The 16997-nt window shown below is 38.8% G+C and overlaps 1 protein-coding gene across 1 annotated transcript; it reads right to left on the bottom strand.

Annotated features, from left to right (window-relative positions):
• Window positions 1-7344: 7344 nt before the first annotated feature.
• ccnq (cyclin Q) lies at window positions 7345-16960 on the bottom strand. The gene is made up of 6 exons (XM_085394373.1): window positions 16813-16960; window positions 16564-16698; window positions 13877-14060; window positions 12664-12796; window positions 12183-12401; window positions 7345-8918 (listed from the first exon to the last, which is right to left on the bottom strand). Exons 1-6 carry the CDS (start codon window positions 16814-16816, stop codon window positions 8829-8831), a joined length of 765 nt encoding a protein of 254 aa, XP_085250499.1. The 5' UTR covers window positions 16817-16960; the 3' UTR covers window positions 7345-8828.
• Between the last annotated feature and the right edge of the window lie 37 nt (window positions 16961-16997).

Below are 16997 nucleotides of genomic sequence, written 5' to 3'. Positions count from 1 at the left end.
GCTTCTGGGCCAGGCATAGCTTCATGTGCTAATGAAAGGTAAATGAGTTTTAAAAAGGGAGGGAGGATGTGCCATAAAAACAAGTAAAAACAACAAACAGCTTGTCTTTCAGGAGGTGGGGGGTCATATACAGACAGACAACTGGAAGGGGTGTGTACAAGGTGTTGGCCCACTCCTGAAATTCAGATAAATTGTCTCGAATTATTTTGTCTTGTCCATCCAAAGGACATTATTCCAGAAGTCTTGTGACTTCTTCACATGCAGTTTTGCACCTCTAAGCCATGCTGCCATGTTCTTTTTAGAGAGGAGGCTTTCTTCTGGCAACCCTTCCAAACAAGCCAGACTGGTTCAGATTTTTTGTTATTGTACTTTCATGAACTTTAACATTTAACATGCTAACTGAGACATGTGGAATCTGAGATATAGTGCTTGGGTCTTTCTGTTTTTGGGTATTTTTTTTCTCTCTCTGAGCATTGCATAGTCTGACAGGACAGCCAGTCCTGCGAAGATTGTGACATTGTTTTAACACACACCTGAATGCTCCATACAAGCAAACTGCCACAACTTCTTTTATAGAGGTGTTCACACTTGCTCGTTGAGTGCTCGATTAGCAGCACCTGGATACTAATTACCTTCTTAATTCCTGGCAGCACTAATGGTATACTTACCTTTCACAGGACTGCATAGAGTCCCGTTAACACTTGTTTTGTTGTTTATCATATTACTGTAGTAGCTCTGTTCCAGTCTTACTAACCAACATTTGATTGTATAGAAGTCTGTGAGAAAACAACACATTTTAATGACCTTGTATTGCCCCCTAAGTAAACAGTGTCCTGATGACTTTAAATTCTCTATAATGCCACACAATGTTTCAGGTAGGCCTGCTTTGTTGTAGAAAAGTTACTGTTACCAGCATGCAGAGTCATTTGGTTTCTTAGTTGCTCTTTGTTTCTAATTTCAAAACACCAAGAAGGCAAAAGCTAAATTCTCAACTTAAAGCTCCAAAACGAGACTTCACTAAAGAACAGGTGGATAACTTCATTGTGTATAGTTTACAGTCAGATAGTTTTTTTTGTTTGTTTTTTGCTTAAGTGTGTAAAATCTTTAAACCTCTGCCATTTATTTAAATAAAGTTGTGAGCTTTGTTACAACTGCCAATCTGAAAACTGACCGAAAAGACAAACACTATGCGTCTTTGTTGTTACTGTTTTAATCTTAGTTTAGTACCAAATGATTGAAAAAATGGCACAGAAAATTTTCAGCAAGTTGTAATTATTTTTGATTGTGGACAGACCTACTGCCTCTATAAAAATGCATTAGAACATTTGTCTACTTTGTAGCAATACAACAGCTGTACTGTAATACAAAATTCCCTGTAAGGTGGCAGAGGGAACAAAATGGTGTCTGGGGAGAGCCAGAAATATGTCTTATTCTAATGTGTCACACATTCATCTTTAAGTTCACCTTTGCAAAGTAAGGGAAATGTTAGGCAGTCGGCCAAGCCGCTGAAAACCGTATAAGACCTACCTAGTACCATCTGAGGTCCTCCACTGCAGTACAGGATACTAATGAATATACCATGTTACTCTCCAACTTTAAACTTTAATACTTTAAAGCTAACATGCAGACAGTAGCTGTGCTTAACTGTGCTTGCATGCTTAAGCAATTTGCTTGAGCACCATTTGTATCCAGTTAATTAAAGCCCTTCCTGTTCTGTTTGCAGTGTGTGGTTCTGGGAAATCTCCTCTGGGGCACAGGAGAAGATGAGTTTATATTTCTGGAAGCAGCAGCAATTCTTATGACATGAATGGAAAAGGATGCCCTGTTATGTGGAGTGAGATCAACTGAAGAGACAAAGTGTTCTTTTCATGCAAACTCTATGAAGTCAAGTGCAAAAACAATTCTTTTCAGAGTCTGCACATACAAGCCCTGTAGATAGTGGCCTCCACACATTGGGAAGCTGGTCCACAGCTCATGTGTCTGGGTGAGAGGGACCAGAGTTAATCCCACTTTAGAAGCTGGGGGCTGTTCTTCTGTTCTCTGCAACTCCACAAAGCTCAGGAACTGTCCACTGTGCTGAAAGCTTGCATATCCTGGCGCTGAAGAACAGAGAGTCATATGTTCACTTCATGTAATCTCCAGCCAACACACACACGTACACCAGTCACCCAGACCCACACCACCCTCCCCCATCCACATGCATGGCTGCTGTTGTACAGCATTATACAGCACGCCAGTGTGAGGAGAAAGAGGAGAAATGTATTTATAGATGAATCAAATGAATTTATTAATAGATATCCTCTACACTGCAGGGAGATGGACCACAGACTGTCCATGCACACACACACACACACACACACACACACACACACACACACACACACACACACACACACATCTTGATGAAAGCTTTGGTGCTGATTTTATAGTTTCATCTTGTTATCTTTAATTCAAGTAAAGTCTTACGTCTTTATTTGAGGTTCACATTTGTGTTGTTAGCTCAATCACAGTTGAGAGTGATTTGCATTCCACATGATGAATGAGAGATAGTATATCTTGATTTCAGGAGTTGGTTCTCTGTCCATATATGACTCCCCTGTACTAAAAGCTGTTTGTTCTTGTTTTAGTGCCCCACCCTCCCTCCGTCCCTTTTTCAATTCATTTACCTCTCATTAGTACATGAGGATCTGGCTTGCCTGGGAGCCGGCGCCAGTCCCCTCTGAGCCCTTCCCCAAACTGCAGGCTCAATTCATGCACACACCATCTGCCATTATCTACTCGAAACACTGCCAAACCTAAACGTGGATGTGGTCCCAGGTAGTGAATTGTAATTCCTTTGCTGATCGTTTTAATCTAGCACCAGCCTCAGGTCAAAATTTTATCCTGTCAAATTCTGTACCTTACTGATAATTATCAACATGCTGGAGACATGCTTATGATTACAAGTTAACAAACAAGCTCCTGCTTCCATTTAAGTTTCATTTGAGTTTAATTAAATTTCCAAAAAATTGAGAAGCTGTAAAAATTTATATTGCAGAAAAGACAGTGCAAAGTCACATAGTGGAGCTACTGAAGTCTCCGAGGAACAAGACACAAAATTCTGATATGACGCCTCTTATTAAACAAACCTTTGTCATTTGTCATGATGTGGCAGGTAATTGAGGGGATCCAGTGAGTGAAATATGTTCATCTGCTTTAAAAAAAAAATTTAAAAAAAGCATCTCAGCAGTAGATATTGTAGTTAACTCTTGCATTAAAAAAGAATAAAAAAAACAACAACAACATATTTTCTAGTCAGACTGAAAAGACGACTCAGGATATGATATCATCTGATGGATGATACAAATCTTTTTTTTGTAAATATATACTTTCCCACCTCGTACCAAATTTGAATATTATTCTTGACAACTGGATCACCAGCGTTCGTTTACAGGTTTTTCATATTAGCATATCCGCTCAAAGCATGGCTACATCCAAGTAAAGCTTCCAAGCTGCTGGCATGCCTAGAGACTCTTGGCCTTGAGTCTTAACTCTTAATAAATTATAACTGAAGATGTTTTTTCAGAACACTTTGTTTTTGTTATATAACATCTATTTTTACAAAGAAATGCTTCACATTTGAACAGTTTCTTTATAATTATATTCCCACTAAGAAAGGCTGTGTCTCATAAGGCCTTGACAGACCTTCAGCTGACAGTACGATGGATTTTTCTGTCTGCTGACCGATCCATCTTTTCATTATCGCTCTGTTTACACGAACGATGAATCATGCAAACTGCTCTTTTTGCTCCTCCCCTAAATACTAAGACCAGGCACACACGCACGCACACAAACTGACAGACAAACTTGCTCTCTTCAATCTATTGTCTGTGCATTAGGCATTTAGTGTGTTTAGAAGCACTTGGTTGATCTCTCATAGGTCTGAAGCTGAAGACTGCAGGGCTTTTATCAGGTCAAGGACACTCAGCTCCTAGACTGCAGGCTTGATACAGCTTCAACATCCCAAACTGTCATTTTGATATAAACACTCGTGCACATGGAGATGCACATGAACACAGCTGGTTGTGTGAGTGTGACCTTCTGACTTGCCCTCAAGCCCAGAGTAAAGGCTGAAGTGATGTGTAAGCAGATCAGAAGTCGACAGAGGAGAGGGGAGGCCATCCAAGCAGGCTGGAGAGTGCTGAAGTGCGATACAAAGATAAACTCTCCAATCCTCCACTCGTCATTTTACCTTCATCTTTGCCTCCTTCTTCTCCTCACCTACCAACCTTACTTCCACTCCTCTCACATCCATCTATGTTGCTCTCCTTTCTCCCTACTCCTCTGCTCCTTCCCATCTGATGGTTAATTTATGGAGCCTGCCTGAACGTGCACCTTCTCCATTATTAATACAACATTAGGGAGACAGAGGGAGGAGGACAGCAGAAGGGAGGAGAAGCAGAGAAAAATGTGGGAGATGCAGGGACACAGGACAGACGGTGAAAACAAAAGCAGTGGAAGGAAGCTGAGGATTTGGGCAGAGGGATAAGTACGGAGATGGACAGGAACAGAGAGAGAAGAAAAACAGAGACAAGGAAGACAGGAAAGGAGCAACTGAGGAGAGAAGCAGACAGATTTTTCCCAGTACATGCACAAGGGGGGAAAAAAGCTGGAGTTAAACGAGAGTGACAGATGAGAAGGGAGAAAATGTGTCAAGAAGAGGAATGCTACATGACACGTGATGCTGTTGGGATGCATGCAATGTATCCTGCCCCGTGAAGAGAGGCAGAATGCACGAAGAGGACGAGGAGAGGAGGGGGGGGAGGGGGGCAGAGACTCAGATGTGTCACAAATGATCATGTGACTATCTTCAACCTGGACAAACACACACGTACAGGCAGACCTGATTTTTTTTTTGCAAGCTAAATTCAGGAAAGTAAGGTGCTCATCTGCTAAATATATCACATCTAAGAAGCTTTGAACAGAAGGAAGAAAAAAAAGACTTTAATAGTATCCACAATTTCAGTTTTCTCCTCGCACACAGCAGCAATGGCAACATACAGAATGTAAGGATGGATATATTCCATATTCATCTTATCATCAGTATATCTTCAAGAGATAATCACAACCAGCAGTGTGGCAGACATCCAAGCACAGTGCCAAACAAGAAGGAAGAAAACATACATTTCACCATATTGATTTATCTCAGTTTAGTGTTTTTCTGTAGTGTAGGTTCACAACAACAATCTTCTTATGGTGTTTTCTATCGGGGCGACCGTGGTTCAGGGGGTTGGGAAGCTCATCTTGTAACAGGAAGGTTGCCGGTTCGATCCTCAACTCTGTCTGTGTTTGTCATTGTGTCCTTGGGCAAGACACTCCACCTACTGGTAATGGGCCGCTGGCACGATATGGCAGCCTCGCTTCTGTCAGTCTGCCCCAGGGCAGCTGTGGCTACAACTGTAGCTTGCCTCCACCAGTGTGTGTGTGTGTGTGTGAATGAATATTAGTGCATGGGTGAATGAGACATGTTGTATAAGAACCAGTACATTCACCAAAGGATTCAGGAATACCTTGAGTAAGAATAGGATCCACAAGTTTTTCATTTATTTTGGATTTCCTCTAATCCACACAAGATAAAAGTATACATATATACCCAGGAAAATATCTGGCTAATTGTTAAATGTCCCTTGAGAAGTTGCACATTGACCAGATGCTTCTGGTAAGCCATCAACAAGCCTCTGGTATTTGCTGGATATTTGATACAATTTTTCAGTAGGGTTGAAAACGGGGCTTTGGGAAGGCCATTCCAGCAAGTTAATATTAGCCTGCTTTATCCAGTCCAAAACCAGTTTTGGTGTGTGTTTGGAATCACTGTTGAAACACTAAGTTGAATTCAAGTTTCAACTGTCTAGCCATTGATTTGAGTTAAAGGTATTAAAGATGTACAGATGAGGATTACAGAATTTGTAGCCCTCTATGAAGATTTATTGGTAGTTAAATATTTTCCAAGTCCTGTTAAACAGAGCAGGGAATTTTTGACATAGCTTTCCCAAACATTGTAGTTTTATTTTGGATACTTTGATTATTTTTACTCTGCTTACTGAAACAAAATATTACACAAAACCCCCAAACTACCAGCGCGAAAAATTATTAGCCACCTGACGCTAATGGTTAACTTTATATGAGTTTGCTAAATAACAACTTGCAGTCATTTGTTGCAGTATTGAAATGCATCCGAATACTAACAGCGAGAAGTCCAATCATTAGGTGATGCATTTTGAACAAGCACTTGGTGATAAGTAAAACTACATTTTAACAGGAAGATAGGTACAGCAGAACCAGCCTCAGAGAGGGAAAAGCAGTGTGCCTAAAAAAAGTTGGTTGGTGAAGGAAAGACAAGAATATGAGGACTGAGGACCAAAGAAAAGTGACTTCACAAACAGTGTTGACATATTTTCTTTTATTTATTATTAACTTTGTTTACTGGTATTTGTTGCCATAAAAACAACTGAACACCTGTTCAAGTCACATTAGGTGACACAATGCAGTGAATCAAGCATTTTTGAAATGTAAGAAATTACATTTAAGACTTGTTGAGGACTTATTTATATACCAAACAGAATGAAATTTAATCCCTGCTTCATGATCAAACCTTCTAAAGAATCAAGACATCACTAAAATCCAGTAGGGATTTACAGAGAGCAAAAATTGCTTTAATTTTTTTCCAGTACTTCCCAGCAGTCTTAGATAAAACAAAGCATTTCAGTTGTGAGTCGAGATGGTTATATTTAGTATTGATGGAGATTTTTCAGTCCTTAACCCTAAAATGAGTAATAGGTTTGCCATTAACTTCTGCATACTCACTCTTGATAATTAAAAGAAACAAAACAAACAAACAAACAAACAAACAAACAAACAAACAAAAAGCCGCTCTTAAATTGGACCTATTCTGCTCATTTCCAGTTCAGTAGTAGTATTATTATTTGACTAAAGGAATTTCATATGCCCTTACAAGAAATAAGTGGAACATGATTTAAAAAAAATATACTTCTGCCAGGTTTCTCATCATTGTAGAAGTTAATCAAATGAATTTAATTATTGTCAATGTATGCCATATTAGATTATGCTGAAATGTTATTTTGTATGTTATGTTGTTTTGTCACAAAACGCATCAGACTCTGCAAAATGTAGTGATGTTCCAGGGAAAATAGCAGCTGCATTGTTGTGGCTAATGTGAATCTTACTAAATGAAACATGCTATGTAACCACAAAAAGCACTAAGAAGGGAATAATATACCTGTTATGGACATCACTGTAACATCATTATCTTCCTTTTGTTTATTTTGTCAAAAAACAACACAAGAATTTCTTAGTCTGTTTCTCAGCATTTCCCTTTATTGTCTCAGTCCCAAACAAATTGGTTACAAATTTAGTTCCTTTTTATAGTTTCCTTAAAAAGATCTTATTTTCATTTCCAACACCATATTTTCATTTTTGGGTGACACAATGTTAACTTTAAATGATTAAACTTTAAAAGTTCAACATCATCTTTTCCATTCAAAGTATTTCCTATAAATGAGCTTGAAAAAAATATAAGTAAAACTTGGGAATAAAGAACCATTTAAAAATCTCTTAACACTGTTTTATCTATTCATTTGACATCCATGAACTTAAGGTAGGCTCAGTCTTATAATCATACTGTAAGTGAATGAGGTCAGCTCTCCCCTGGTATATAGACATGTTACTTTCTCGCCATGCTGGAAGTGGGAAATATACTCCCTCGTCTCCCCGTCTACAGAGCTGCACTTACTCAGCTTGCTCATGTCTGTGCATTTTGCAATAAGCATTTTAGTTGCTCTATAGCACTATACCCGACTCCACTTGCTGGTTTAACATCTTTCCTGGTGGAAAGCCATTGTAACACAATGTATTTCTGACAGAATATAGGGGAAACGAGTCCCAAATATTTGTATTATTATCAGAATGAGCCCCCTTTAAATTACAAATAGTTTCTAATCATAATATGTAAACATTATTATACATGGAGAAAATGCATGAATATGTAAAAATTTGCTAGCCCTGAAACAGACTTGCAAGTTGTTTAGCCACGATGCCTCTCGCCCTAAGCGAGAGGCATCGTGGCTGGGATAGGCTCCAGGCCTCCTGTGACCCTGAACTGAACAAGTAGTTAATAAAAATGAATGGATTAATGGAAATTACAGATATTCCTCTATAATACTTCATCCAACCAATGCATTTGTATGTGAATACTATGCATCGTAAAAATACAAGATATTTATGGTATCCAGTATGTAGCATCCATTGTCCTTGAAAATATGCAGGTTTATTCTGCAAGGTACTAATCAAGCCTATAATCTCAAAGAAAAAACAAACAAACAAAAAAACTGTGCTGTACTACCCTAGTCCAGAAAGATCTAAGAGTAGTCACCATCTAGCATTTGTAGTAAAAATGTGTGATGTGTGGAATATGAAGAGATCGGTGGTACTGAGAGTCAGCATGTTTTTGAAGCGCTCAGGATGTATTATGCAGTGCAAGGCCGACAAATAACAGATCAGAAATGAAAGAAATGTCTCCCCACACTGGAAGAAATCAGTAGTGCAGGCATGTTTTTGTTAACTCACAGAATAACTGGGGCAAAGACACAAAGTGCTCTTCTACCTTAGACACACCTGAACACAAGCACTTTGAGTGCTCAGTTGTAGCAGAGCACTATATAAGTACAGTTTTACACTACAATGTGCACCATAACACACATTCAGCTTTGTACTGCACAGTCAAGTGGCAAAACAGAGACGTGATGGTCTTGTAGGTGTGTTGTTCAGATACATCAGATACACTTGGCCTCCATATCATAGAGCTGAAGAAGGTCTGCGATCACAGCGTCGATATCTGCTTTCATCACGTCGTCACACAGCACCTACACACACACACACACACACACACACACACACCTCAATAAACAGCAGACATCAAAAGGTCGACACACCATTTTTAAAAAACATATTTTTTTGTCCTCTTGCCTTGAGGACCAAAGCAGAAAGACAGAAAAAAACTGGGTTTGCCCCATTTCCATTTGAATACTGCAACTTAGAAAAAAAAAAATCTAATCTGGACAGGTTAATGTTACTTCGGTTTAAGTGCACAGTGGCACAAACAGTACAGATCTTGCATAGGCACTCCATGATTTTAGTTTTATCAAGGTTAGTGTCAAACATACTGTTTCTCCACCTTACAGTGCTGTTATAGACAAATCTAAATGCAGCTCACACACTTAAAGCCAGGAGCTCACGTTCCACATCCTGCAGGCTCCTTCAAAGAATAATTCCAATTTGTGTCAACCAGCTGGATTTTTCATTGACATGGCTATTGTCTCCTGCAGACACTTGAGGAAATGAGGACATGCTGAACAAAAAGTTATCCACAGGTAAACAAGTCTCTCTCATGTGGACCAATATACAACAGGAGTTTCAAACCAAGGGTTTCATTCAGCAAACTGAGCCTTTGAAAACTATGAAAATTATAGTGAAGTCATTAATTTTTAAACAAAAGGTACTTGTATTCTTGTTCTTCTGGTGTCTGCATAACTATGCTAGAGTGAAATGTATGGAAAGTGAAAATTCAAGAAAATATCCAGATATTAACAAGTTGTTTGAATAATAAAGTTGGATATTATTATTGTTGTTGTTTATCATTTAGTTTAAAAAAACAAAAAAAAAAACAACTCAACATGCAAAGGTTTTGTGCTTCTTGGTAAACACTTACCAAGAATGCAGGCAGCGAATCCTGACCGCATGTTATAAAACGGCCAAACCTCTCACATGTCTGGAAATGCAACCTGGGCCAGTCAGACAATGAAATCTGCTGGCTGACAGGCCCAGGAAGGCTTTTCCATCTTTAACTTGTGTAGCATGCTGTAAGAACTGTGATCGATCCACGAGTTTCTTATAAACATATAAAGTAGAGTTTAGTCAGAAGTTTAGACATTTATGAATGTGCTATACATAAGTATTTATCCATTTGTGTCATTATAAATCACAAAAGTTCAAAAGGTTTTAATTTTTCAAGTTAAAAACTTATAGAATATAGACAAAAATACATTTAATAAATGAACTGTGAATTGTGGCGTATTAATTCAGAATTTGGAAATGTTCTCAGGCATTCCATACCACTCAATAAAAGAAGAAAATGATCTCTGATATAGAGGAGTAGGACATCATGTAACTTTGTCTGGGGCTTGTGGTTTCAATGTAAAAAAAAAAAGTGGCTGATGTGAGGTTTTCTTCTCCAGTCAAGCTCAAACTGTTCTGGATGTGAAAGAGTGCTGTGGCGCAACATCAGCATACAACCCTGACCACCTGGATGAGGCAGTAAACACCACTTTGGTACTGCAGATTATTCCTTAATTTTTGAAGCTACAGCAGCTCTATAAAAGATCTATTTACTTTTCGACTGCTATCAACTTCAGCACATAAACTAACGCTTCAATTAACTGAACACAGATGCTTTAACTGACATTTTAAATGCAGTGTCGGGGTGGCTGAAGCTCAGGAGGCAGAGAAGGTCATTTGCTAATCGGAAGGTTAGCGGTTTGATCCCTGGCTGCTCCAGTCTGCATGCCAAATATCCTTGGGCAAGATACTAACCCCTAAGTTACTCTCTGATGTATCCATCAGAGTCTGAATGTGTGTGAATGTTAGATATAAAGCACTTACATAGAAAAAGCATAGATAAAAGTGCTTGTGTGGATGGGTGAATGTGGCAAGTTGTGTAAAGCACTTTGAGTGCTCAGGTCGATTAGAAAAGAGCTCTATAAGAACCCTGTCCACTTACCATTTACCAGTTGGTGGTTTCACACAGTTACCATTACTGGCTGCATATGAGCTCATCAGTCAGCTGCTTTCAAATAACACATCAAGAGTGAAGAGTAGGCTTTAACTAAAGACACATGGCAGATGCTGCCTCTCTCTAAGCCTGGTTCTACTGGAGGTTTCTTCCTCTTAAAAGGGAGTTTTTCCTTTCCACTTTTCTCTGTATTATTGTAGGGTCTTTACCTTAGAGTACAGCTGTTGTTGTGATCTGGCATTATGCGAATAAAATGGAATTGAACTGATATTTATAACTATGGTCACTGTAAACATACAGACTGTCACTTCAAGTATTTTCAGCCATGATATTTCACTTGCTTTCATTGCCATACTTCAGCTACTCATCCTTATTCATCGAGTTAAATGTTTCTTGTTGCTGCTAACATGTTGACACTGGACACTTAACGGCTGTCACTTCCTACACACAAATGAGTACCAGAGGTTTGCACACTAAAATACTTTAAGTATCTTTAGTGCTTAGAAGTTAACTGAAACTTTAATCACATTTACAGTTTACATTCTTCCCTGAGATTTCAGTTGCTTTCACTGGAACACTTTGACTGATATCCCACTTGCTTCCATCTCTTACTCTTTGACATTTGCCGTCACATATCTGCCATTTCAGTTGCTTTCATTGGTGACACATCAGTTGATAAATCGCACCAACCAAATGGGACTAAAACCTTTTTCAAAATCTGACACTGCAACTGGTATACCAACTTGTGTTGTTTTGACGAACTGTGACCTTGGACGTAATGCTGAGCTTGTCATTGGATGTAATTTGTTAGCTTGTTTTCTAATTTTTAATTCATTTTCTCTATTATTAAATTTATATTAGATTTAATCTGCCTCCCTGTAGTTTCATGTTGGCATCCAGGCATAAAACTGACACTCGTGATACACAGTGTAAATGCCTGCGCCTCTACCCTCACTAAATTGAAAGTGCGATGTGAGCAGCTACTCTGATCCGACATCATCATCTCATAATGAGGGAAAAACAGAAGGAAAGTGAAGGAGGGTTTCTGTTCTGTTTAAACTGGAGCTTAATGGAAAAGTAGAGATGTCAGTTCATCATCATCAGAATTTCCTGTGTTGATTTCAGAGCTAAATGAAGGAGGAAATAACTTTCATCTTCTGGGTTTATCAGCTAACACCTGCTAGCCTCTAACTTCCTATAAGATGATGTCACATTTTCCTCTTGAAGTAATAAATCCACCTACAGTGCACAGATTCTTTCTCTCACTTGAGCACGGACACACGCACTTTGGATTAGCCCTCTCTCTTCAGAGAGAATAGGAACACTTTTCAGCACATACCTGCCACCACTCTCTCTCCCCAGCAGGCAGTTCCACTCCATAGCTGTTTAGAGCCAGGTACAGCATTGCTATGGCGATGTGTTGGGGTCTGTGGCAGATGACCATGGCTCCATGGTAACAGTCTCTAAGCAGCGCCCAGGAAGTTTCAGCTACAGGAGTTCGAGACCAAGCATGGCGGTTCACAAGTGACTTGACAGACAGCAGGTAGTGGAGCAAATACTGAAGATGAAAGACAGCAGACAAATTTAAACTTCAGAGATCAGGCACTACTACACTTACTATTTTATTAAATGCAAGGGTCATGTAAGTAAAACTAAAAGCATTCAAGCCAACAGAAAACACTTATTTGTCCCAGAGATCACAGAGATCATAAACACAAGCACATTTGCATCAGAAAATCAGGCAGTAACACAGACCAAAAAGGAGGTTTAGCACCAAATAAGGAGGGAACAGGGATCCGTGCACGTGCGCTCACAACTACCTTGTGAGGGTGTTCGAAGGAGACTTGGAAGTTGAGCTGTCGGAGGATGAGGAGCTCACACTGCACCACGCTGTCCCTCAGGTCCCAGAACTCCTTGTCACATTCTAAAGGAGTACTGCCACTGTTGAAATACCTGAAAGGGTGGAGGAGAGCATTTAAGGTGACAGCTCCAAAAACTGAATGGTTAAACTGCCTGGTAAAGAATTTGTTATTTAATGTATCCACTTCCATAAAAGTGTGATGTGAAATGTAAAATAAAACAGGATTCACAGTTGCCTGCTCATCCAGCTGAGCTAAACTGGTGCCCGCCCACATGTTTTTAAAGCACTGGGACAAGAGCCTGGAAGGGTTGTGCTTTTTTTTTTTTTTAAAAAAGGATGTCCATTTATAGCATGCTTGTCTACTTCAGTTTAAGAGCAATACGTGCTGTATGTGTAGATGATATTTCCTCAGAAAAATTAGTGCCAAACTACATAATACATATGTTCCATGTGCAGAGTGGAGTTCAGGTTTTTTTAAGGCACAGGGAAAATTTCAGTGAATGCAAATATTGAAACAATCAAAAGCTTCAGAACAAGCCACTATGTGGAGGAGTGGGACTGGCAACTTTTAACTTGGCTTAATTTTTAACAGAAATACTTTTTATTATTATTCATGTTGATGTTTTTTTTTTCACTTTTTAATATGTCTACTCTTAAGTTAATGTGTTTTCTCCATGCATTTTCTCACACATGAGTGGGTTAGAGCCTGCCCAAAGTCATACTTTAAGAAAATCAGGGTACCAAGTGCAGATCCCAGAAAATTAACATACTTTTGCACTTTGTTTTATGTCTTATTTAAATGTATGTTTATGACTGGAGACTGAGTATATTCTGGTTTTGCACTTGTTGATGGGACAGAGTCTTATCTAAAAATATTACCTTGGGCTTTACAAGCCTTCCTGGTCAAGGCTATTTTGTTTTTACTCTTGTGATGTTTTTCAGACCAAACCATTTATTCAAGAAAAGCAGACTACTCATTAAAAATGATTTATTAAATGTTTGGGGCTTTTTAATGTCCCTCTCATAACAAAAAGAGTTCAGAAAGACAAAACACAACCTTTTTGTTCTCAAGCAAAGTCAAATATCTAAGAGGCTCAGTTAGCAAGAAATTGTTTTTCTCTCAGCAGTGAGGTTAAAATGTCGATTATACACTCCACCTTTTAAATTATTACCTGTGGCTTACATTGATGATATCACGGGTCCTGATGTGCTGCTCCTCCACTTTACCAGCCAGGTACACACAGCTCATGGCCACTAGGTAGGGTTCATAGGCATGGATACTGACCCTCTCAAAGAAACGATGATAGAGCACACATGCTGTAGCCACGGGCACCGAGCGCATGCAGAGTTTCACTCCTGAATAACAGAGGAGGGGGTAAGATGTAGGTCTTTAAGGGCACACTAATGTTTTATCATCTTTAGCTGACTGATTCACACCTATTTTCACCCGCTGTAATCCTGAAATGCAGTTTCAGTTCACATTACTATTTGTTTGAAATCCCATTAAATCAACAAATCAAAAACCAGGAAAGAATACATAATACTGGACACATGTTTCAAAAACCTTAAACCTTGACTTTCTTAAAGAGAACCTGCTCATTTCCAACTCAATATTTTTTTTCTTGAATTCTCGTAAAGAAGCTCTATATGATTTAAAATTTCAAATAGTCCTTATTTAGATTTTACTGGGTCTCAGCACAGCATTCATACGCTGTGTGAAACAGACTGTCTTCCCCCTTTAAGCTTCAGAGCAATGGGAGATGACTATTATAGGGAACTCCGATATCTCTCACTGTCATCAGACAGAGTGTAGAGCAAAATTATTTTGGCTCATTCTTTGATACTATGGTGATATGAACATCTACCACTGGAGCAATGTATTTGAAAGAAAATAAAGACGAGCATAAAATGTGTTCTTTAATTTATCATTACACCAAAATAAGCAATCACTTGCCTTATGTCAAAAACTAAATGTCAATGGGAGCTGCTTAATCACGGGTGTGATCACATGTGTCAGAAAGTGAGGACCATTTCAGGAAAAAGGCTGATTAGTCTTTCTAAATTTCTGGCACCATCTATCTAATTTTATAGATGCCCATTTCCACTTGGTAGAAAAAAAAAAACATGATATAAATAAAAACAAACAAAAAAAACAAAAAACAATAATGCATACTTTAACCATCTAGATCTAGATCGTAGGGCAGCAAAGGTTAGTCAAAATCTATGTTTTCACTGAGTAAGTACATAGACAAAGTATTGTCCTATAACGAAACCTCTTTTTTTCCAGGCTTAGACAAAATACAAAAGATGAACGTAGACAGTGTTAGCACTTTGCCCGCTGCCTCGTTGTTTATTTGAGACAGAACTGGCTATATTTAGACCGGAAGATGCAGCGCTGAGCTCAAACAGAAAATAGGAAAACAAAAATTATTATGGTTTTTTGGTGTGCTGTATATTCTTAGCAAACCATAGTCTTTATTAGATATAATATACATACAGATATAACAATAAAATTTTAAAATAGAATCAAGATGAGCACCTCTGTACAGTTGTAATGAGGGGAGTGATTAACTATAGAGACCAAAAGCATTTTTTGTGAACATGTTTACCATGCATTGCTGAATTCAGGCATTTAAACATGGGTTTCTAATGTTCAAAACACTCTTAAGCACAATGAAGTGGGTAAGAGGGGAGGTGTCAAGGGGAATTGGGGGGGGGGGGGATTTGAGACAAGAGCAAGAGTAAAATTTACAAGAAGCTAGTGAGACCTGCTATGATGTAAGGTTTGGAGATGGTGGGACTGAAAGAAAGATGGGATGCGGAGCTTCAAGTGGCAGAACTGAAGACGTTAAGATATTTACTAGGGTCCACCATGATGGACTCACTTAAATGTTTAAAGTGTGTGTCTTTTAACTTGACACAGGGTTATTAACTTCTCATTAGTGATCATGATTGACTATAACTTGTAGTTAATCTTGACCAGCATAAAAAGGATTTCTTTGACAGCAATAACTGGAATGTATTCAGAACAAAGGGAAAATACTACAACGTGTGACGCAGAAGTGTACATTTACACAAGTTGGGAATGTCTCTTGGAGACATTTATGAATAACTGTGCTTTCAGTATAATCAGTTCAGACAATTGTGCATAAGTACACGTTATTCAGATGTCACCACTTCGCCAAGTCTGGAGGAAAACCCAAATGAGACAAAATTGGTTACGATGTTCGCAAATAACCCAGGAACCAACTAGGCTCAAGCCAACAATGAAACTTTCAAGCTCAGCTGAAATTTAATGCTGCTCACATGGTTGCCTCTTTAGGCATTTGACTTTAGGCATTTAGCTTTTTGGACAAAATAACAAGAGATCGTTTTGAGGAGTAAAGGTGGAGCTTTCAAACCTAAGAACATTGTACCATCTTGCCAAGCATGGTGGTGGAAGTATCATGCTCTGGGGCCGTTTGTGGTGGTACGAGTTGTACTGGTACATTGCACAAAATAGGCAGCATTATGAAGAAGGAGGACTACCTCCAAACTCTTCAACTTCAGCACACCTTAAGGGCTAGCTGGCTAGCTAAAACTTTGATAATAACTGAGTGTTCCAACAGAACAGCGATCTCAAACACATGAAACCAATTAATAAAAATGAACAACAACTCACTTTTTTTTAAAACTTTTGATACAACTGATGACGTAAATCAGCTGATACATTAATCTGAATTCATTATACTTTTTTTTTAAATCAAAGACTTTACTTGTCATTCCTAGCAGGTAAGACTTGATAAGTTTACTTTATAGCCCTGAAAACTTGCTCTTCGAACCCTCTCTCACACTCACACACAGACCACCCCTGGATTACCTGTCTCCATGATGAAACGACAAACGCGAAAGTGTTTCGTGTCAAGGCTCGGGTCAGCCGCTATATCCCCACCAGAGTCTCTCCTTCCAGCAACGCGCAGAGATGCGGTCGAGTAAGCAGATGGTCCCTGCATGTCTAGTGGAGTACAAGCAGGGGTAACCAACAATAGAAAAAAAGCACAGACTGTCTACAAGAGTCAAGAAGATGATAATTGAAGGCTGTGAGTTTCATTGTAAACTTTTAACTTACCCATCCAAAGTGCAAATTCTACGTGATATATTTATTCCTACTTTTTGAAAAACAAACATAAGATCTGCTTGTTAGTTACATATCTTAATCAACTTGTCTTCTTAGTTGCCGCTAGTAATACCCGGAAGAAAAATAGTTGGACTTCCGGTTAATATATATATATATTTTAAGTGCGTAAGAAAGAA

This window comes from Rhamphochromis longiceps, linkage group LG20 (assembly GCF_057381845.1).
Source record: "Rhamphochromis longiceps isolate RC_006_pf linkage group LG20, R_longiceps_female_GT1.1, whole genome shotgun sequence".
In the NCBI taxonomy this organism is placed as follows: Eukaryota; Metazoa; Chordata; class Actinopteri; order Cichliformes; family Cichlidae; genus Rhamphochromis; species Rhamphochromis longiceps.
This window is presented reverse-complemented; position numbering and strand designations above follow the sequence as displayed.

Bases quoted from the DNA above. Each gene is read 5' to 3' on its own strand.
- ccnq (XM_085394373.1), bottom strand. The intron at 12,797-13,876 runs GTAATAATTTAA...CCACCCTTTCAG, and splicing joins ATCATCAATGTAAGCCACAG to GTATTTCAACAGTGGCAGTA. The intron at 8,919-12,182 runs GTATGTGCTGAA...GTGTGTGTGTAG, and splicing joins GGGAGAGAGAGTGGTGGCAG to GTGCTGTGTGACGACGTGAT.